The sequence below is a fragment of the Gouania willdenowi genome, chromosome 10 (assembly GCF_900634775.1).
Source record: "Gouania willdenowi chromosome 10, fGouWil2.1, whole genome shotgun sequence".
In the NCBI taxonomy this organism is placed as follows: domain Eukaryota; kingdom Metazoa; phylum Chordata; class Actinopteri; order Blenniiformes; family Gobiesocidae; genus Gouania; species Gouania willdenowi.
Genome location: NC_041053.1, coordinates 25,340,398 through 25,363,474, shown reverse-complemented (window position 1 = coordinate 25,363,474; position 23,077 = coordinate 25,340,398). Strand labels below are relative to the sequence as shown.

The 23,077-nt window shown below is 36.3% G+C and overlaps 1 protein-coding gene and 2 long non-coding RNA genes across 3 annotated transcripts in view; all 3 read right to left on the bottom strand.

Annotated features, from left to right (window-relative positions):
• Positions 1-2,136: 2,136 nt before the first annotated feature.
• On the bottom strand, positions 2,137-2,822 carry LOC114471506 (uncharacterized). The gene is made up of 2 exons (XR_003674981.1): positions 2,748-2,822; positions 2,137-2,228 (listed from the first exon to the last, which is right to left on the bottom strand). It is a non-coding gene; the product is annotated as an uncharacterized LOC114471506 (long non-coding RNA).
• Positions 2,823-7,280: 4,458 nt separating this feature from the next.
• Positions 7,281-7,791, bottom strand: LOC114471505 (uncharacterized). The gene is made up of 2 exons (XR_003674980.1): positions 7,711-7,791; positions 7,281-7,373 (listed from the first exon to the last, which is right to left on the bottom strand). It is a non-coding gene; the product is annotated as an uncharacterized LOC114471505 (long non-coding RNA).
• Positions 7,792-14,488: 6,697 nt separating this feature from the next.
• The window catches only part of efnb1 (ephrin-B1), a 73,629-nt gene continuing 65,040 nt past the window's right edge, over positions 14,489-23,077 (bottom strand). Inside the window, exon 5 of the mRNA XM_028459311.1 lies at positions 14,489-18,572. Within this exon, the coding sequence (XP_028315112.1) occupies positions 18,178-18,572 (395 nt within the window). The 3' untranslated portion in view covers positions 14,489-18,177. The remainder of the gene's footprint in view (positions 18,573-23,077) is intronic.

Here is a 23,077-nt window from a genome sequence, read left to right as displayed (position 1 = left end):
CCTTTTTTTACGCAAATGCACTAAAATAAAAGTCAAACATTCCTCGAGCACAACTGTTAGTAAGTCAAGTACAAATGGTGTTGTGGATAAGGCTTTGGTAACATGTGGCATTGGGTCACTGTCCAAACGTGAGCATGGGTTCAAATCCTCCTTTAACCAGACACTTAATAACTGATATGGTTGCATTTAAGCTGGCATGACTAAAGTGACAAACACCCAAAATCAGAGGTAAGGCATAAAAAATGTGATTTTTTTTTTCTGAGATAAAAATATCATAAGACCCTAAAAACTACTGCAAATATAATGCACACATTTAAAGCAGTAAGGCACAAAAAATGACAAAAAACTAAAATTACCCAAAATCAAAAGTAAGGCTACAGCAAGGCATATTTTTTCTAAAATTTCAAAAAAAAAAAAAATTGAGTTAGGACCATCATTAGACCCAAAAGTTCCTTTTGATTTTGGGTGATTTTTATTTTTTTTTCATTTTTTGTGCCTTACTGCTTTCTTATCCCTGTTTAAGTATGTGCATTATATTTGCAGTACTTTTTATGCTCTAATGATTTTTAAAAAATGCCTTGCTATAGCCTTACTTTTTATTTTGGGTGATTTTTGTTTTTTGTCATTTTTTGTGCCTTACTGCTTATTTAGCCCTGTTTAAGTATGTGCATTATATTTGCAGTAGTTTTTAGGGTCTAATGACGGTCCTAACTCAATTTTTTTTTTCGGATTTTTTTTTGAAAAAAATGCCTTGCTATAGCCTTACTTTTTTTTTTGGGTGATTTTTGTTTTCTGTCATTTTTTGTGCCTTACTGCTCATTTAGCCCCGTTTAAGTATGTGCATTATATTTGCAGTAGTTTTTAGGGTTTAATGATGGTCCTAACTCAATTTTTTTTTTTGGAATTTTTTTGAAAAAAAAGCCTTGCTATAGCCTTACTTTTTTTTTTGGGTGATTTTTGTTTTTTGTAAATTTTTGTGCCTTATAGCCTTTTTAGCCCCTTTTAAGTATGTGCATTATATTTGCAGTAGTTTTTTGGGTCTAATGATGGTCCTAACTCAATTTTTTTTTTTTTGAAATTTTTTAAAAAATATGCCTTGCTGTAGCCTTACTTTTGATTTTGGGTAATTTTAGTTTTTTGTCATTTTTTGTGCCTTACTGCTTTAAATGTGTGCAATATATTTGCAGTAGTTTTTAGGGTCTTCTGATATTTTTATCTAAGAAAAAAAAAAAAATCACATTTCTTTATGCCCTACCTCTGATTTTGGATGTTTGTCACTTTAATCATGCCAGCTTAAATGCAACCATATCAGTTATTAAGTGTCTAGTTAAAGGAGGATTTGAACCCATGCTCACGTTTGGACAGTGACCCAATGCCACATGTTACCAAAGCCTTATCCACAACACCATTTGTACTTGACTTACTAACAGTTGTGCTCGAGGAATGTTTGACTTTTATTTTAGTGCATTTGCGTAAAAAAAGGTTTAATAGCCTTACTTTTTATTTTGGGTGATTTGTGTGTTTTGTCATTTTTTGTGCCTTAGTGCTTATTTAGCCCTGTTTAAGTATGTGCATTATATTTGCAGTAGTTTTTAGGGTCTAATGATGGTCCTAACTCAATTTTTTTTTTGGAATTTTTTTGAAAAAAATGCCTTGCTATAGCCTTACTTTTTATTTTGGGTGATTTTTGTTATTGTTATTTTTTGTGCCTTACTGATTTCTTAGCCCAGTTTAGGTATGTGCATTATATTTGCAGTAGTTTTTAGGGTCTAATGATGGTCCTAACTCAATTTTTTTTTTTTTGAATTTTTTTGAAAAAAATACCTTGCTGTAGCCTTACTTTTTATTTTCGGTGGTTTTTCTTTTCTGTCATTTTTTGTGCCTCACTGCTCTTTTAGCACTGTTTAAGTATGTGCATTATTTTTCCAGTAGTTTTTAGAGTCTAATGATGGTCCTAACTCAATATTTTTTTTGGGAATTTTTTTGAAAAAAAATGCCTTGCTATAGCCTTACTTTTTATTTTGGGTGATTTTAGCTTTTTGTCATTTTTTGTGCCTTACTGCTCTTTTAGCCCCGTTTAAGTATGTGCATTATATTTGCAGTAGTTTTTAGGGTCTAATGATGGTCCTAACTGAATTTTTTTTTTTTTTGAAATTTTTGAAAAAAATGCCTTGCTAAAGCCTTACTTTTTATTTTGGGTGATTTTTGTTTTTTGTCATTTTTTGTGCCTTACTGCTTATTTAGCCCCGTTTAAGTATGTGCATTATATTTGCAGTAGTTTTTAGGGTCTAATGATGGTCCTAACTCAATTTTTTTTTTTTGGAATATTTTTGAAAAAAAATGCCTTGCTATAGCCTTACTTTTTATTTTTGGTGATTTTAGTTTTTTGTCATTTTTTGTGCCTTACTGCTTATTTAGCCCTGTTTAAGTATGTGCATTATAGTTGCAGTGGTTTTTAGGGTCTAATGATGGTCCTAACTCAATTTTTTTTTTTTTTAAATTTTTGAAAAAAATGCCTTGCTATAGCCTTACTTTTTATTTTGAGTGATTTTTGTTATTTTTATTTTTTGTGCCTTACTGATTTCTTAGCCCAGTTTAGGTATGTACATTATATTTGCAGTAAGGTTTTGGGGTCTAATGATGGTCCTAACTCAATTTTTTTTTTTTGGAATTTTTTGGAAAAAAATGCTTTGCGATAGCCTTACTTTTTATTTTGGGTGATCTTAGTTTTTTGTCATTTTATGTACCTTACTGCTCTTTTAGCCCCGTATAAGTATGTGCATTATATTTGCAGTAGTTTTTGGTGTCTAATGATGGTCCTAACTCAACTTTTTTTTTTGGAATTTTTTTGAAAAAAATGCCTTACTTTTTATTTTGGGTGATTTGTGTGTTTTGTCATTTTTTGTGCCTTACTGCTTATTTAGCCCTTTTTAAGTATGTGCATTATAGTTGCAGTGGTTTTTAGGGTCTAATGATGGTCCTAACTCAATTTTTTTTTTTTTTAATTTTTGAAAAAAATGCCTTGCTATAGCCTTACTTTTTTTTTGGGGTGATTTTAGCTTTTTGTCATTTTTTGTGCCTTACTGCTCTTTTAGCCCCGTATAAGTATGTGCATTATATTTGCAGTAGTTTTTAGGGTCTAATGATGGTCCTAACTCAATTTTTTTTTTTTTGAAATTTTTGAAAAAAATGCCTTGCTATAGCCTTACTTTTATTTTGGGTGATTTTAGCTTTTTGTCATTTTTTGTGCCTTACTGCTCTTTTAGCCCCGTTTAAGTATGTGCATTATATTTGCAGTAGTTTTTAGGGTCTAATGATGGTCCTAACTGAATTTTTTTTTTTTTAAATTTTTGAAAAAAATGCTTTTCTAAAGCCTTACTTTTTATTTTGGGTGATTTTTGTTTTTTGTCATTTTTTGTGCCTTACTGCTTATTTAGCCCCGTTTAAGTATGTGCATTATATTTGCAGTAGTTTTTAGGGTCTAATGATGGTCCTAACTCAATTTTTTTTTTTTGGAATTTTTTTGAAAAAAAAGCCTTGCTATAGCCTTACTTTTTATTTTTGGTGATTTTAGTTTTTTGTCATTTTTTTGTGCCTTACTGCTTATTTAGCCCTGTTTAAGTATGTGCATTATAGTTGCAGTGGTTTTTAGGGTCTAATGATGGTCCTAACTCAATTTTTTTTTTTTTGAAATTTTTGAAAAAAATGCCTTGCTATAGCCTTACTTTTTATTTTGGGTGATTTTAGCTTTTTGTCATTTTCTGTGCCTTACTGCTCTTTTAGCCCCGTATAAGTATGTCCATTATATTTGCAGTAGTTTTTAGGGTCTAATGATGGTCCTAACTCAATTTTTTTTTTTTTTGAAATTTTTGAAAAAAATGCCTTGCTATAGCCTTACTTTTTATTTTCGGTGATTTTAGCTTTTTGTCATTTTTTGTGCCTTACTGCTCTTTTAGCCCCGTTTAAGTATGTGCATTATATTTGCAGTAGTTTTTAGGGTCTAATGATGGTCCTAACTGAATTTTTTTTTTTTTGAAATTTTTGAAAAAAATGCCTTGCTAAAGCCTTACTTTTTATTTTGGGTGATTTTAGTTTTTTGTTATTTTTTGTGCCTTACTGCTTATTAAGCCCTGTTTAAATATGTGCATTATATTTGCAGTTGTTTTTAGGGTCTAATGATGGTCCTAACTCAATTTTTTTTGGGAATTTTTTTTGAAAAAAATGCCTTGCTATAGCCTTACTTTTTATTTTAGGTGATTTTAGTTTTTTGTCATTTTTTGTGCCTTACTGCTCTTTTAGCACTGTTTAAGTATGTGCATTATATTTGCAGTAGTTTTTAGGGTCTAATGATGGTCCTAACTCAATTTTTTTTTTTTTTGAAATTTTTGAAAAAAATGCCTTGCTATAGCCTTACTTTTTATTTTGGGTGATTTTAGCTTTTTGTCATTTTTTGTGCCTTACTGCTCTTTTAGCCCCGTTTAAGTATGTGCATTATATTTGCAGTAGTTTTTAGGGTCTAATGATGGTCCTAACTGAATTTTTTTTTTTTTGAAATTTTTGAAAAAAATGCTTTGCTAAAGCCTTACTTTTTATTTTGGGTGATTTTGGTTTTTTGTCATTTTTTGTGCCTTACTGCTTATTTAGCCCCGTTTAAGTATGTGCATTATATTTGCAGTAGTTTTTAGGGTCTAATGATGGTCCTAACTCAATTTTTTTTTTTTGGAATTTTTTTGAAAAAAAATGCCTTGCTATAGCCTTACTTTTTATTTTTGGTGATTTTAGTTTTTTGTCATTTTTTTGTGCCTTACTGCTTATTTAGCCCTGTTTAAGTATGTGCATTATAGTTGCAGTGGTTTTTAGGGTCTAATGATGGTCCTAACTCAATTTTTTTTTTTTTTTAATTTTTGAAAAAAATGCCTTGCTATAGCCTTACTTTTTATTTTGGGTGATTTAGTTTTTTGTCATTTTTTGTGCCTTACTGCTTATTTAGCCCTGTTTAAGTATGTGCATTATAGTTGCAGTGGTTTTTAGGGTCTAATGATGGTCCTAACTCAATTTTTTTTTTTTTGAAATTTTTGAAAAAAATGCCTTGCTATAGCCTTACTTTTTATTTTGGGTGATTTTAGCTTTTTGTCATTTTTTGTGCCTTACTGCTCTTTTAGCCCCGTATAAGTATGTCCATTATATTTGCAGTAGTTTTTAGGGTCTAATGATGGTCCTAACTCAATTTTTTTTTTTTTGAAATTTTTGAAAAAAATGCCTTGCTATAGCCTTACTTTTTATTTTCGGTGATTTTAGCTTTTTGTCATTTTTTGTGCCTTACTGCTCTTTTAGCCCCGTTTAAGTATGTGCATTATATTTGCAGTAGTTTTTAGGGTCTAATGATGGTCCTAACTGAATTTTTTTTTTTTTGAAATTTTTGAAAAAAATGCCTTGCTAAAGCCTTACTTTTTATTTTGGGTGATTTTAGTTTTTTGTTATTTTTTGTGCCTTACTGCTTATTAAGCCCTGTTTAAATATGTGCATTATATTTGCAGTTGTTTTTAGGGTCTAATGATGGTCCTAACTCAATTTTTTTTTTGGAATTTTTTTGAAAAAAATGCCTTGCTATAGCCTTACTTTTTATTTTTGGTGATTTTAGTTTTTTGTCATTTTTTGTGCCTTACTGCTCTTTTAGCACTGTTTAAATATGTGCATTATATTTGCAGTAGTTTTTAGGGTCTAATGATGGTCCTAACTGAATTTTTTTTATTTGAAATTTTTGAAAAAAATGCCTTGCTAAAGCCTTACTTTTTATTTTGGGTGATTTTAGTTTTTTGTCATTTTTTTTGCCTTACTGCTTATTTAGCCCTGTTTAAGTATGTGCATTATATTTGCAGTAGTTTTTAGGGTCTAATGATGGTCCTAACTCAATTTTTTTTTTTTGAAATTTTTGAAGAAAATGCCTTACTTTTTATTTTGGGTGATATTTTTTTTTTTTTTTTTTTGTCATTTTTGGTGCCTTACTGCTTATTTAGCCCTGTTTAAGTGTGTGCATTATATTTGCGGTAGTTTTTAGGGTCTAATGATGGTCCTAACTCAATTTTTTTTTTGGAGATTTTTTTGAAAAAAATGCCTTGCTGTAGCCTTACTTTTTATTTTCGGTGGTTTTTGTTTTCTGTCATTTTTTGTGCCTTACTGCTCTTTTAGCACTGTTTAAGTATGTGCATTATATTTGCAGTAGTTTTTAGGGTCTAATGATGGTCCTAACTCATTTTTTTTTTTTGGAATTTTTTTTGAAAAAAATGCCTTGCTATAGCCTTACTTTTTATTTTGGGTGATTTTAGTTTTTTGTCATTTTTTGTGCCTTACTGCTTATTTAGCCCTGTTTAAGTATGTGCATTATATTTGCAGTAGTTTTTAGGGTCTAATGATGGTCCTAACTCATTTTTTTTTTTTGGAATTTTTTTGAAAAAAATGCCTTGCTACAGCCTTACTTTTTATTTTGGGTGATTTTTGTTACTTTATTTTTTGTGCCTTACGGATTTCTTAGCCCAGTTTAAGTATGTGCATTATATTTGCAGTAGTTTTTAGGGTCTAATGATGGTCCTAACTCATTTTTTTTTTTTGGAATTTTTTTTGAAAAAAATGCCGTTCTATAGCCTTACTTTTTATTTTGGGTGATTTTAGTTTTTTGTCATTTTTTGTGCCTTACTGCTTATTTTGCCCTGTTTAAGTATATGCATTATATTTGCAGTAGTTTTTAGGGTCTAATGATGGTCCTAACTCATTTGTTTTTTTTTGGAATTTTTTTGGAAAAAATGCCTTGCTACAGCCTTACTTTTTATTTTGGGTGATTTTTGTTTTCTGTCATTTTTTGTGCCTAACTGCTTATTTAGCCCCGTATAAGTATGTGCATTATATTTGCAGTAGTTTTTAGGGTCTAATGATGATCCTAACTCAATTTTTTTTTTTTGGAATTTTTTTGAAAAAAATGCCTTGCTACAGCCTTACTTTTTATTTTGGGTGATTTTTGTTTTCTGTCATTTTTTTGTGCCTTACTGCTTATTTAGGCCCGTATAAGTATGTGCATTATATTTGCAGTAGTTTTTAGGGTCTAATGATGGTCCTAACTCAACTTTTTTTTTTGGAATTTTTTTGAAAAAAATGCCTTGCTATAGCCTTACTTTTTATTTTGGGTGATTTTTGTTTTCTGTCATTTTTTGTGCCTTACTGCCCTGTATAAATATGTGCATTATATTTGCAGTAGTTTTTAGGGTCTAATGATGGTCCTAACTCAATTTTTTTTTTTTTGGAATTTTTTTGAAAAAAATGCCTTGCTACAGCCTTACTTTTTATTTTGGGTGATTTTTGTTTTCTGTCATTTTTTGTGCCTTACTGCCCCGTATAAGTATGTGCATTATATTTGCAGTAATTTTTAGGGTCTAATCATGGTCCTAACTCAATTTTTTTTTTTTTGGAATTTTTTTGAAAAAAATGCCTTGCTATAGCCTTACTTTTTATTTTCGGTGGTTTTAGTTTTTTGTCATTTTTTGTGCCTCACCGCTCTTTTAGCACTATTTAAGTATGTGCATTATATTTGCAGTAGTTTTAGGGTCTAATGATGGTCCTAACTGAATTTTTTTTTTTTTGAAATTTTTGAAAAAAAAATCCTTGCTAAAGCCTTACTTTTTATTTTGGGTGATTTTAGTTTTTTGTCATTTTATGTACCTTACTGCTCTTTTAGCCCCGTATAAGTATGTGCATTATATTTGCAGTAGTTTTTGGTGTCTAATGATGGTCCTAACTCAACTTTTTTTTTTGGAATTTTTTTGAAAAAAATGCCTTACTTTTTATTTTGGGTGATTTGTGTGTTTTGTCATTTTTTGTGCCTTACTACTTATTTAGCCCTTTTTAAGTATGTGCATTATAGTTGCAGTGGTTTTTAGGGTCTAATGATGGTCCTAACTCAATTTTTTTTTTTTTTTATTTTTGAAAAAAATGCCTTGCTATAGCCTTACTTTTTTTTTTTGGTGATTTTAGCTTTTTGTCATTTTTTGTGCCTTACTGCTCTTTTAGCCCCGTATAAGTATGTGCATTATATTTGCAGTAGTTTTTAGGGTCTAATGATGGTCCTAACTCAATTTTTTTTTTTTTTGAAATTTTTGAAAAAAATGCCTTGCTATAGCCTTACTTTTTATTTTGGGTGATTTTAGCTTTTTGTCATTTTTTGTGCCTTACTGCTCTTTTAGCCCCGTTTAAGTATGTGCATTATATTTGCAGTAGTTTTTAGGGTCTAATGATGGTCCTAACTGAATTTTTTTTTTTTGAAATTTTTGAAAAAAATACCTTACTTTTTATTTTGGGTGATTTTTGTTTTTTGTCATTTTTTGTGCCTTACTGCTTATTTAGCCCCGTTTAAGTATGTGCATTATATTTGCAGTAGTTTTTAGGGTCTAATGATGGTCCTAACTCAATTTTTTTTTTTGGAATTTTTTTGAAAAAAAAGCCTTGCTATAGCCTTACTTTTTATTTTGGGTGATTTTAGTTTTTTGTCATTTTTTTGTGCCTTACTGCTTATTTAGCCCTGTTTAAGTATGTGCATTATAGTTGCAGTAGTTTTTAGGGTCTAATGATGGTCCTAACTCAATTTTTTTTTTTTTACTGCAAGAAGGATTATTTCAGGAAAAACCTTGGACTCCAAATTATCTCTGAATGGTCATAAAACATGCAGGTCATGGTTTAGCTCAGATGGTCAATTGTTTACATGCATTAAAGCTGCTATCCCTGACCTTTTGTCTGAAAGCTGAAGTGTGTTCTGTCTTCTTCCACTGGAAATATTCCACACTTACTGAAAAGCTATTGAGTGCTGAGTTACTGAACTTCCACATCAGGAAAGAAGAGAAAAAATATTTTATTATTAAAGTTGGTGCCCCCTTATATATATATATATATATATATATATATATATATATATATATATATATATATATATATATATATATATATAGATAGATAGATATTTTTTTAAATTAAAATCATAGTGTATGCCTCTTAGATCCAAAAAGTAAGGAAAAGGGTCAAAATTCCTTTTTGAAAGATCTTTTTTTCCTACCCTAAAAATCCTGTTTGTTGAAATTTATGCGCATTGCATTGTGGGATACAGAGTGAAGGAGAGGGATGCATAGAAGTATTATTCTTCATTCTACAATAGTGGGGAATACTGGTGTCACGGTCTGAGTTTACCGCCGTACTGAGATTCTAACCCTAACCTAACCCTAAACCTATATGCGCATATACAATCTCAGTACAACGTGAACTCAGACCATGACACCAGGAACAAACTAGAACAAAAATTGTGTCGAGAGAATCCCTGTCTTTCTTGCCAAGTAAAAAACAAAAAAACAAAAGCAAGCAATCACACTGCATCTGTTTACTGGACTCCACATCCCACAATGCAATGCGCAAAAATGTCATCAAATGGAGTGTTTAGGGTGGAGATGAAAACCAACTTTCAAGTGGCAATTTCAACTTTTTTTGATTTTTGGAGTAAATATTGCTTGATTCATAGATCTATGAAGTATACACAATGATTTTAGTTCATTAAAAAAAACCGGGGTAGGAGCTTTAATTGAGAACAATAAAGTCACTTCTCTTTGAGATTGCCAGGAACCGGTTGAAGCAACTCATCTGGTCAGTTGATACCAGTCTCTGATCAGCTTTCTTTGGAGGTTTTCCAGGAATGTCTAACTGGCACTAGATCTTACTGGGATATATGAATGCCCAAACAATGCACAGTTACGTTTACAGCCCACTGCTATGAGGATTACACAGACCTGCACACTGTGGTATAACATAGGAAACAACCCAACATTATAACTCTATTTAATAGGAAAAGGTACGATGTAGACTAGTGTTCCCCAGGGAAGGGGTGAAAGAAGACATTAACAAAGAAAACCCTGAGAAGAAGGTTTTTAGGTGTCAAAAGTAATCTGATCTCCAAGCTATTTATCTTGTTTAAAGTAAGGGAACTTATGTGACAAAGTAAGAAAACCTCAAATCAAATCAAATTGCTTTCACTACATTTAATAGATGGAGTTCAGCATTTTCCAGTCAGCCAAAGTTTGGATGCATTTCAAAAAGAAGCTTTATAATAAAGTCTTACAAACACAAACAATGGGTAAAGGTCACTTCCTTGAAACAGAAAGGTGTGTCTGTATTTGTGGAGGTGACTCTTTTGTAGTGTTAAACATCAAGAGTAGTTTGAGTGAAAGAGGGGAAATGAGGGAGACCAATGCTTCAAGGCATAATACTGTAATTGGAAAATTGTGCAAATGCATTTTGGAGTCATGTTATATAAATGGCCAGCTGAGATAATGTCTAAGATTCGAGGCATGGCCTAATTGAGAGTAGGAGACGGAGGATGAGAGGGGTGGTGATGCTGTGGGGCGTATGAAGTGTGGGTTTTAAATTAGGTGAAGGAAACGTGGAGAGAAATGGGATGTTTTCAGAGAGGTGGGAGAGAGAGAGAGAGAGAGGTTTCCTTTTAAGAATGGTTGAGGAGAGAGGGAGGGGCGAAAAAGGGAATAATTCCCACTTTCTTTTCTGGTTCGCACACCTGTGACCCAGCAGCCAGCCTCCGCAGCTATGTCTCCCTTATGTGTGTGCATTTCTCTCTTTTTTTCCACCCTTTCATGTGTGCAAGTCTCTTTGGATCCCTCACTCCCTGTATGATTGATGAGCCTCGGTCAGACCTGGATCCCTGCCACAGCCCAGGCCTGATCAGGCATGTTCGGGTCATAACAATGCCATCAATATGTGGCTAACGTGTGTGTGTGTCTGCGCGTGTGTGTGTGCGTGCGTGCGTGTGTCTAATAAAACGTCAACCTAACAATCGAGTTAAATTTCCTGCCTCTCTGAGGGATTAAAGCAGAATGTTGTTTAGATATAGTTCCCTTCACTGATTGAAATGTGAATCACATTAATTAGCCTTTCATCAGTGAACTATATGTTACTGTTGGACTAATGAACTCCTTTTTTCCCAAAGCTTTTCTTCTCTCTGCTTCCTTTCCTTTGTGCCGTCTTGGGTTTCCTCTAAAGCTAAAAAAAAAAAAAAAAAAAAAAAAAAAAAAGGGCCAAAAACTGCCTGCTATTTGATGAGCAGCATTTGGTGAAAGGCATTAGATGGCTTGCATTATTTATGAGTGGTAAGTGATGCATTAACTAATTAAAAATTGATATGTACATTACATGTGAATGAACATGGCTCTTAGCATGTCATATTGATTTGGGTGTAGGTTACAAAGCTGCAGCACATTTCTGTGATGAAACCAAAGTAAAGTTGCCCTCCAAATCACTTAAGAGCTGCATTGACAGACTTTTCTGTCTGGGTTCAGCTGAGAAGTTTCAGAGTTTTGAACTCGCTCGCTTCGACTGATGGTGTCTGCACAGGCAGCAGATTTTGTGTGGGAGCTATGAGCGTGTGAAATAACGTGAGGGGAAACTAGGATGAGGTGCCAACTTACAGCTTTGGAGTAATCGTACTGGTGTTGTTGAATTCTTTCCCCTCATCTGGTTTGGTATCGCTTTACAACTCCAACTTTATTTTCCATCTGTGGCTTCAGAAGCTGCTCCCATGCCCTGTCAGAACTGAGAACGACTTGGCCTCGCAGGCAGCCGTGCAACAACATGATAAGCAAGCTATGCAAATGAACAACTGGCAGCTGATCATCTGATGCAGAAAAACATCTCGTCGCAAGTTGAACTATGTTACATAACACGCTGGAAACCACTAAAATTATGCAATTTCAAAACCAAAGTGTCTTGACTCACTTCCTAGATTCGTCAATTTCAAATCCAATTTTGCAGATGGAAATATCATTATCATTATTTATTGTTATATTCCATGTGTATAACACTCATTCAAAGAAGGTGATGCCTAACTGGTGACATAGAGAAATGTACATGTCCCAAATAACTGTCAAAAGTATTGGTACATTCAAATGCTTTATTGCTGTTTTAAATACCAGTTTATTGATATTTTAATTTTAGGTTTCTACATCATCCCATTTGACCTGATTCAATTTTGTCTGTAATGACACTGCTCTGCTATATTCCAAAGATCTATTTCTTGAAGCAGAATCAATATACACTATGTGAAATTGAATATAGTCATTTGGTGTTACATCAATAGATAAGCAGAGAATATTTATTCAAGACACTAGATCTTTATTTAATTTGAAATTTTTAGGGGGAAAAAAAACACCATAAAGACGACCGCCTCCTCCTCAGCCCCTCTGAACTTTTACTTCACTTCCACACAGCACAACATGTGGTAACAAGAAAAGAGCTCTGATGTCAGCGCCTCAGTGTCAAAAACCTCTAACGTGGTTAATTTAGTGATATTTCCCCAGTTGGAGAGCCTTCGCAAACATGTGTGCGAGTGTGAGAATGTGAGTCGTCCAGTTCCTATACACAGCCGGCGTCATATGGCAACTTTGGTATACGGCCAAAACTAAACATATATCTTTTACTTTCTTTCTTTTTTTTTTTTAAACTTATAGCTTTTACATAACCCTTATTTTTGTAGGTCACATATGCTGATAATGAAGCCATACTTTCAGAGGCTGGTTTAGACTCATCTTCACCTAAAGGTCAAAGGTCAAAATATTCATTTTCAGGTTAAACATACTTAACATGTATTTAAGAAATGTATTATTCCTAAAAAGTATTTCCAGACCACATTTTGAGCTGATCTGATGATTTGCACCCTCAGAGACTGTGAAACTTTACTCTTCTGCTGTCCATTTTAGGATTTTTATAACTCCCAGCTTTTATATTTCATCTGAAAATATTCTGGTTAATTTATTGATTTTGTGTCAGTTTAATAAAAGTATCTCAAATGTTATATGGCATTCAAAATAAATTTATCTTTCACAGCACCATGTTTTTTTTACGAGCTTCAGTTGCACGCCAACAGCCTGCAGGTGTAGTGTTTAAAACTGTATTTAATCAGTTTCACATAGAAAAAAGTTTGCACGCGAGTCGCTAATCATCAATGCAAATGGTTCATAATTTCACTTTTTCCTTGTTTAAAAACAAATATTGTGAGGAGAAAAAAAAAAAGTGGTTTTACCCACTTCAATTCGTGCTCCTGCTAATGTATGAAAATTAGTGTAAATTAAATTGTTCCCAAGCTGCCACAAACTGCTGGCAGCTGCAGCTTTCCCAGGTGACTTGTTTCATCTACAAAGACACACGAGTCACTGTGTTACAGGATTAGAAAGGAAAAAAGAGGAAATCCACTGTGGAGAAGTATTTATGCTTTACATCATGACGATGCCTTGGCTGAGGACATGTAAATATGTGAAATTAAAGTAATAGAGAGGGATAACATGTGGTAATCATTGCAAACTGCTGAAAATTATCATTACAATGAAGCAATGTAGTATTCTAAATGGATATAAATGAGGTGTTTAATCCAGTAAAAATGGGAGAAGATTGTTTTATGGGAAATGAGGCACCACGGTGCTGCAGTGACTGTTGCAGAGACCATTGTCTTTTTATTTTTATTACTTATTTGGAGGCAAAAATGTAATGACTGTGTGTAAAAACATAGCGCACACACACACACATACACAAATTGTCACAGACATACAAAAAAAAAAAAAAAAAAAAACAATATGCAGTCACACATGCACAGTAGCTATGTGGAGGGAAGGTTTTAATAAACCCGCATAACGTGGATCTATGGGGGCGTCTGCAGGGAGCGAGCCAGGAAACCAGATGAACGTACCTGCCCCAGGGCTCAGAAGGAAACAGCAAGTGGTGGTGGGGGAAGAGGGGCCCAGTGTGAAGCCACAGGCACATTCTGTCTCTCATTGCCCGAGCTCTTTCTTCCTCCCGCCATCAGTCTCTTCACTCGCCCACTCTGTCTATGCTCACATCATCAACCACCACGAGAGCCCTTCCACACAAACACTGATGTGTTTGTTGAAGAAAATGCCCAATCACTTTAATAAGATTTCATGCCATCTCCTCTTTCACCAAGGACTTGGAGTTTGCTCCTCAGTCAGATAATCGCCGACTGTAATTTCAGCCAAATGCGATGGAAACGCAGAGTGCAGCCAATCAGAATTAATCATGTATGAAGAAATGTAATTTTGGAGGACACCAGGGCAGAGCGGGTTGATATGGGTATTAGTTACTATGCAAAAAGGCGTGTCCATCCTCCCTGAATATGAATTTATGAAGCCTGCTTGTGATTTCAATCTGACTAATGTATCAGAACAAACCCATCTGTGCAGCACTGACCCCTGAGGTGAGGGTTTTAAGGGACTCAGTGTGGTGTGTTGTGTGTGGGGGCGGCCATTTTAGGCTCACAAAATGCTTCAGGGTGGTCATACAGAGAGAGAGAGAGGGAGGGGGTGTACCGGTAATGCTTTACACACAATGATGAAGCAGGCAGCACTAATGATAAAAAAGGAGAAGAATAACAGCAAACCCAAGCTCCATGGGAAAAATTTTATTTATCATTATGCAGTAGTTTCCAAACTGGTGGAACATTGTTTCCATTGTAGCTGGTGCCAACAGGTTAATGCTGAGAAGCAGCAAAAGAAAAAGGAAAAAAAAAAAAAAGTGAACGGCATGAAATTAAAACAAAAGAAAATAAAACAACAAAATCTTGACGAATGTGATTCAAACAAAAGGGAAACAAATTCAACAGGTTTCGCTTATACATGCACATTGAAACAATAACACTGACTTTGAACAATAGCATAAATCGGCCGACATTGAAGCTCTGAGCTACCAGCATCCTTTGTGCCAAGTCAGGAAAGGAGGATCACAAAAGGGAGAGACAGAAGGAGAGAAAGAGAAAGAGAGCACTTTTAAGACAAAGGACCGCCTACGAGATAATGAGTGGTGGAAACCAGATGATTTATTGGTGAGCGCAGCACCATCATACTCTAACACACGGCTTCTTTTTCTTCCCCTCCAACCTTCCCCTTTTCTCTATCTGACTCCATAGACCTATTTAAATTTAGAAAATTATTATTATTATTTTGTCACATATAATAATGGAGTTGAGGGTGTAGGTTACTAAATGGCAGTGAAATAAAACGGTCTTCATCTGCAAACTTAAGTGCCGTCTCAAACACAAATAGGACACCCTTTTATTCATATCTTGGGTGACCCATCTATTCCTAAATCATGAACAAAAGCTTCAGTCCTGAACAGTTTCTCAGTAACTTACAATTTCCTGCTGAATGGCAATGTGTGAAAAAAAAATCTCCTTACTCCCATTTATCTTAAACACATGTGGTAACAGAAACTGTTTTTTTTCTCAATACTGGATGCTCCAAAACAAAAGACAGTTCATGTGATCTTTGCAATATTCAGTTTGCCTCTAAAGGAAAATAAAAATAAAAACATATTGCAAAGGAAAAAAAAAAAAAAAATCCAAGGATTCATACAAAACACACTTTTAAAAAGACAGCTATTTACAAACATCCTCCATTACAAAAATCTATACTTAAAACATTTTTTTATGAGCAGTGGTCAGGTGAAATACATCTTAAATTGGGCTCTAACCATATATTTACATTTATCTCAATTGTTTTTCTCTTCAAATTTGAATAACAATAAGTGGTTTCTAAAAAAAAAAGAGAGAGAGAGAGAGATCTGGTTTGTGGGGATTTGGTAATGACTCCCTACACTGATGCAGGTGAATGGGTGCGCAATGATCCGAGACAAAAATATATGCTGTGGATGTGTTTTGCAGAGGGCCGCTAAGGGCAGCACGCTGAGTTAAAACACAGGAACCGCGAAAAGCAAAAGCAGCTGTTTTGGTTGTTAACTCTGAGGCGGATGACGCGCTAGGGCTGGTGGAGCCTTCCCAGAGTCTTCAAGCTGGGCTGCCTTTTAACTCAGCAGCATCTGCTGTCCGGGGATGCTGATGGGATGTGGCAGCGGATGGATGATGGGTGTCCCTGCCGGTGTATAAACATTAACTGCCAGTCTGAACGTTTGACTGGTGATAAAACCTGGACCAGTCAGTCTTGGGGTGTGTGTGTGTGTTTATGTGTGTGTGCGCACATGTGCTTCAGACGTCAGCTTGTGTCTACATGCTGAGAAATGACTGTCCTTATCCGATCTCCTCTTCTCACACACATCATTAGCCGGGACTGCAGCGTCTCAGCTTTGGCAGCGACACCGTTTGGAGCACCTTGATTTAGTCCTCCTCCCTCCATTCATCGCCCCATACCCCATCCAATCTGTTCAGACAGACACACACTCACTGAAAGACACGCAAAACTGAAAATATATGCACAGATGAGCGTTCACACTCCTCCTTTCACCTGCATGTGCCGCCCTCACCTAAATATGAGCGTTTGTGTGCATGCACACATTTCTCCGGCTGCAGTAAATCCTGTCGGGGTGCTGCTGCAGCTGCCCTGGGCTGTGTGATAGAATGGCTGCAGTGTCCTCATTGGTTTGAACACCTTGACGATAAAATATTCTGCGCAGCATTTTTATTCACAGCACAACAGATGTGAGGATGGGGAGAAAATTGAATGCTAAACGATGTCCGCCGCCACTCGTTTCAGTCGGCATGATTCTCTCAGGTTAAAGCCAAGTCACAGGAACATTTTCCCCGCCTCACTCACTGTTCTGGTGAGTGTGGGCACAGAGATGGCACATAGATAAGTCACATGCTGGCAAAGTCACTGACTCATCAACAGATGGCACCCAATTGGCATTGGACAATACTGTATCTCAGTGGTCTGCTGTAGCTCTCCATCCAACTTATTAATGAGGCATCCTTATCCTCACCTACATAGGGCAGCTTCTCACTGCCAGGGATCTGACCTATGCTCACCTCACCCAGGCAGCAAAGCCTTTGATGCTTACACTGAGAAGCAGAAGCTAAAACAAACAAAAACCAACCAGCCTGCTGTCTTTAAACCATTAACTTAAATTAACGCCAACTGGAGGGCATGGGCATGGTTTCTTTTTTGTCGGCACGTAATTCTGTCCCTTTCATTTTTTGTTTAAACCCACTAAATTGACAACTGTAATCTAAACTGCCCTACTTTAAAGCCAATAAGTCATTTCAGATGCTAAACTGGCCAGGACATGCTCAAACAGCCTCACAGAAAACCCTGTATTACCACAAGTGGGTCATAAATACCAGGTAATGATAATGTTCATACTAGGATAGAGAAGAAAGGAAGAATCTTGGAAACAGAAACACACACACGGACGCACAGGCACACACACTTCGACATCCCCAGTCCAGGTCAAGGTACGTCCTTAAAAATCAGCAATGAGAGTGATGGATGACATGGGTGGTACGATGATGGAGTACTAGCGATGAAGCATATAGGTCTATACATTGTGCACTTGTAGGAAAAAAACTAACAAAATACAACTGCTTTATGAACTGAATAAGGGTTCAAGGAAATCCTCCATCAAAGTAGTAAGGCAAACATCAGAGGTGCGAAGGGAGAGGAGCACATTATTTCACACACTGTGTCTGATACCTGAGCTATCTGGAGAGTTTCCTGGCCCAGCACGGAGCCTCGAACACACATACACACGAGAGAGAAACAAACACACACACACACACACACACACACACACACACACACCCATGTTTTATGCTCAAACTGCAGGCCGAGGGGAATCGGGGGCCTGTGTCTGCCTGTTCCTGGCTTCTGTGCGAGGGTGGTGTGTTTAATTGAGTGTATAGCACAGAGCACACTTCAGGGAACTGAGATAAGTTATATCCTGTCCGTTAACAGGGACAGCCAACCAAGAAGTCAGAGTTCCATCTGTTAGTTTGCTTCAGGCCTCCTCCCCCACCCCCACCCGCTATCAGGGCACAGTAGGGAGACGCAGTAGGTGGCAGGGCCATAGAAAAGGGGTGGAAGAGGGAGGGTGTTGATTGTCAGACAACCCAAACAAACAGAATAAACCTCTGGTCTTGACAGTCGGCTCATAACCTCACTGGTTACTGGTCAGTGCGTGTCTCTCCAGATCTGTGCAGCAGGCGGTAGAAGAAATAACAGGGTCTTGTAGAAGATTCAAGTCCTCCCGAATGCAAAGGGAAAGTGTTCGTCCCTCGAACAATAAACCAAGCACACCCTTTACCTTTTCATCCCCTCCTTACTGTGTCACCAGCTTCACACAAGAAAGTCAAACTTTGTAGTAGATGTTGGCGGGGCTCTGCGGAGGCATCTCCTGGACGATGTAGACGGGGTGGCCGTAGTCGCCGCTCACCTTCTCGTAGTGAGGGCAGTAGTTGTTCTCTGTCCGCAGCGGAATGATGATGTCACTAGGCTCTGTGCCAGCTGTGCCGCCCTGCAGCTTGGGATTGGACAGAGTGCTAAGGGAGAGCGCAGAGGGGCGGGGCTGGGAGTGGGTATTTTTCCGGGAGCGCTTGCGCATCTTGATGAGGAGGATGACAAGGAGGAGGATGAGTACGAGGAAAATGATGCAGCCAGCCCCAATGGCGGAAAAAACAGCCACTTTGGAGCTGAGGATGCCATCGGAATTTGATGAAGACCCAGAATTATCCTGATTCATGGAATCTGCAGGAGGGGAGAAAAAGAAGCAATAATTTAGGGTCGGTTTATGAATTATTACAAGGTGGACAAAAGGTCAAAGAAGAAAGGTGGCTACGATCTTTAATTTTAGTGAAGGGAGGAGAAACCTGACATATTCAGAGAATTGTTTGAAGTCTTTTATCTGTCAAGCACAATATTTCAATTTTATTTTATGTTTCATGTTTGGGTGATTTATTAGTTAAAAAAAGATCACATAAAAACATCAAAAACTGGTTTTATGTGCTCCAATATTTTACGGTGTGCATGTGTTGTAGATGTGGGCTGGACGTAAAATGTTGGGCTGTCTTTTTCATGTTTCACACATTTAAAGCAGTCGTGTTCGTGACTTTAAGACATTAACATAGAAAAATACCCACACGTAATGTACTTAACTAGTAATAATTGGATAAACATACCAGTTCATCATGCTAGTCAGTGATTCCAACCATATTTTTGTAATAGTGAAGGAGAGGCAGCTAATGCTACTGCTAAACCTAGCTGCATTAGCCCAACAGGTGGTCTGTCATGACTCCTGCTTTTTGTTATCAAGTCCCAACAATTCAAGGACTGGTTTGGTCATTGCCAGCCAAAGTGTGTGTTGACATTATATCAAACAGAATGTTGTCCGGCCTGTTTCAGTAAAACCAGAACAAGTTGAGAACTGCCGGTGGCATCTGGCTTTTCTGCACCCAGAATTCATCTGGAAACTGCTTCTGCGTGCAGTTTTAAGGTGGAGGTTGAATTGATATCATCACAAAAAGGCATTACATGCACCGATGATGCTTTTATTTACAGATGTTTTTGTAGTTTTTAACTCGCATTGACCAGTAGGCCTATTTACTGTTGCCTTTAGTTATTACACAGCACATTTAAACCTCTTTACATTCATATTTTAATTTTAAAAACATGAAATACATCTGTGCTCTTGATACAAAGAACAGCTGTTCCTTAAAGCTTGTTCACAGTAAAACTAATTAATTGTAAGATAATGAACAGAAACAGTGAAAAATGTCTATTTTTTTTATTTTTATTTCTACCAATATAGTATCCAAGCAGTTGCTCACAGAACACTTTCATATATATACAAAAGTTATTGAAAAGAACATTAAACACAAATTTGTCCAAAAACTTTAAATTTAAGTTTTAATTTATTTAATTTGATGAGCAATTTAATTTCCATAAACCTCAGGAATGCAACTATACGAATCATTACTGAGGTAGCAACTCATGGAAAAGCTCCTCTTTATCTTATACATTCTTTGTGAAACTTAAGTTTAAAAAGCGTAGCCCCTTCTCCAAATAAAAAAATGTAAAAGCTTTTATTCTGTGATCCAGTTTTTCCTGAATTCCCCAAATATAATTCATACAAAAAGTTAGTGCAATGAAACTTAGTCAAGCATTGAGTTAATTTTTTTCTGAACCTTCTAAGCAAATACAAATATTTGCTAACAAAATTTTTTATAATATTCAGTATTTAAAGACCTGACTGTATGCTCAGGTAATTTGGAGCAAAGAAAACACGTGTGTAAAAAGATACGAGAAGAAGTGTAACTTTGTATTTTTTTATTTTACAAAATAATCTCACGTCTATCCTAGTCGTTCAATAACTGCTTCCAGAGAAGCATATATATATATATATATAAAAAATTTTAAAATGCCTGGAGCCAAAAACACCTCCATTTTTGAAAAACATTTCCTAATTTAGGAGGGTTCATAAGTTAAACTGTTTTTCTCTAGTTACAGTATATGTTTGCGGTCATGGGAAATGAAAGTCTGTTAATTTGCACATAAAGCGAAGGTAGAGGGTTCCCAGAAAAGGCTAATTATTAACACTGATGTGATTATTTCTAAAATAAACCAGTCACACACCTCCAATTAACGTAATTCTCACATATTACCATGGAGACTTTAGAACATTTGCAGTGAGCCAGTCCTGACATGCACTCAATCGCACTGATTTGAGTTGTTTGCAATTCCCAGTTTTCTGTTTGCTCAAAAATGACTAACAGTCTCATTGATGTAATGTCATTGAATGAGCTCAATTGAAATAGCCTATTTATGAAATGTGCAATCATTGCTACATATTACAGAGATCCCACTTCTGATAGAGACGCGCGTCTGGGCATGACATGCCGAGGCCACATTTGTAAGGCAAAGGGCAAGTGAGATATGGGGAAAAAATGTGGAGGGCATATCTGCACATCTGATTTTATTTTATCCCTTTGTTTGAGGGCTTCGGGGTGTGGGGGGGTGGGTTGATGGTGGTGACGGGTGAAGGGGGGGTTGATACAGGATGGGAAAGAGAATGACTGACTGAAATCCGAGAAGAACCAAATCTGTTTTCCATGTATGCATGCAGCTGCTGCCAAAGAGCAGCACTCGCCTGACTCCCAGCACCACCTTCTTCTTTTTACTGTCCATGACCCCTCACCCCCTCCACCCCCCTCAAAAACATCTACACCAGTATTTCTCAAATGCGGGTACACGATGGCACTACAGGAGGTACTTGAGAGAGAGAGAGAAAGAGAGAGAGAGAGGAAAATTAACAAATGAAAGCATTAAAAATATGGGGTTTTCTAATATTTGTTTTTAGTTAAAAATGATATTAACACAAAACGACAACAAAAACACACAAAATAAGAGAAAAACAAGAAGACAGTCATCAACATCCCCCATCAAAAAAAACGAACAAGGGCAAAAACGCCAGAAAAATTACTTGCTCGCTTCTCATTTTCAAACTCCATCAAGGTATTGATGCCCTGAAGTCACACACCAAATTAGGTTATCCTATCTTAAACTGTTTCTGAGAAAAGCTGTCCTATTTAACTCGGACGGACGCACGGACGGACTGACGGAGCTCAAACCTATATCCCCCTTCCACACTTTGTGGCGGGGTATAATAATAATACCACTATACAAAAAGTCAGCTAGCTTCATGCAAACCCATGTATATGCTTATGCTAACATTTTCACAAACAGTCTTAGGAATGTTATCAAACACTACACTTAAACATACTCACAAGCATATTGTGTTTTTTCAAGCCAAAAACACAAGAACTTAGTAGAGACCAGTAGGCCATGGGCTTTCAAGATGGCGACTTGCGACTACTACGGCAACAGTGGTAGGTCAAAACACACAAACTCACCCAGAGTAAAGAAAAACAGAACAAGGGCAATAACTCCGGGAAGGATAATTGCGCACTTCTAATTTTCGAACTCCACAAAGGTATTGATACTCTGAAGCCAACAGTTTCTGAGAAAAGCTGTCCCCTTTAACTCGGACGGACGGACAGAGCCCAACCTATATCCCCCATCCACTTTGTGGCGGGGGATAATAAAGTGAACAGACAAACAACAACAAAATCCACAAAATGACACCAAAAACACACACTGAGGGAGAAAACAACTATCGATTACCAGCAACACACAAAGCGACAACAAAGACACACTAAATGAGAATTAAAAAAACACGTATGATCACTACAAATACACAAAAATAACAGAGAAACAACCAAACCACACCAAAAACACACACACTGAAAGGGGATAATTTAAATAATACCAAAAACACACAAAAGCGAAAACAAAAACCCACAAAAAAAAATAATAAAAAAATATACTGATAATAAAAAGACAACAACAACAACAACAAAAACATACAAAATGATCTATAGTGGTTTTTTCACAGAATTCTGAGCAAAATGTTGTGGGTACTTGGATTCAAAAGAAAGAGAAAAGGGGGGTGGGGGGGGGGGGGGGGTATTAGAGCCAAAAAAGTTTAAGAACCACTGATCTACACCAGGCACACAAAGACCTCATACCACCGGACATGATACCATCCACACTAATGACAGTCTCTTCACCATGTCAATCACTTCTGCACTGAGCTATTTATTGAGGAGGGGACCACCGCATCTCACGACCAATCACAAGCTAACGAAGTCATTGAAAGCCACCAATTTCCAGTCTTATCATTGAAATCAGAGGCTGAAGGAATTCTGTATGTCCCAGAAATTCCCAGCCTTCAATCTCAGCTCTTTAAACAGCAGTGACTCGTCCTTCATTCCACCCTGCACTTTTTCACTTGACATAATCAGTGATCTAACAACCGCAGACGGGTAGAAGTTAAGCTACTACATTTGGAAATCTTTTGCACAGCCAATATTGCCAAATAAGCAATTAATAAATGTAGGCAGCTTATCACATCCAGACAGGCTGTGCTGTTTGCTCTTGCAGGAAGTTTGCGACACACAAAGTTGCAGAGTAAGTCAAAAAGTTGACGACTGATCAAACAAGAAGGAGAAGAGGCACCAGTGCTTCTTAGAAGTGGCAATGAAAGATGGGGGAAAAAACAAGGAGGGCCCAGAGCATTGTGTGACTTCTTGAATTATCTCTGCTTTTAATCTTCATTTATCTGCAAGTGTAATGAAGTTTAAAGACATAATAGCATGCGTCTTTGACTCTCCTTGGGAGCGCCACACCCTCTCTGT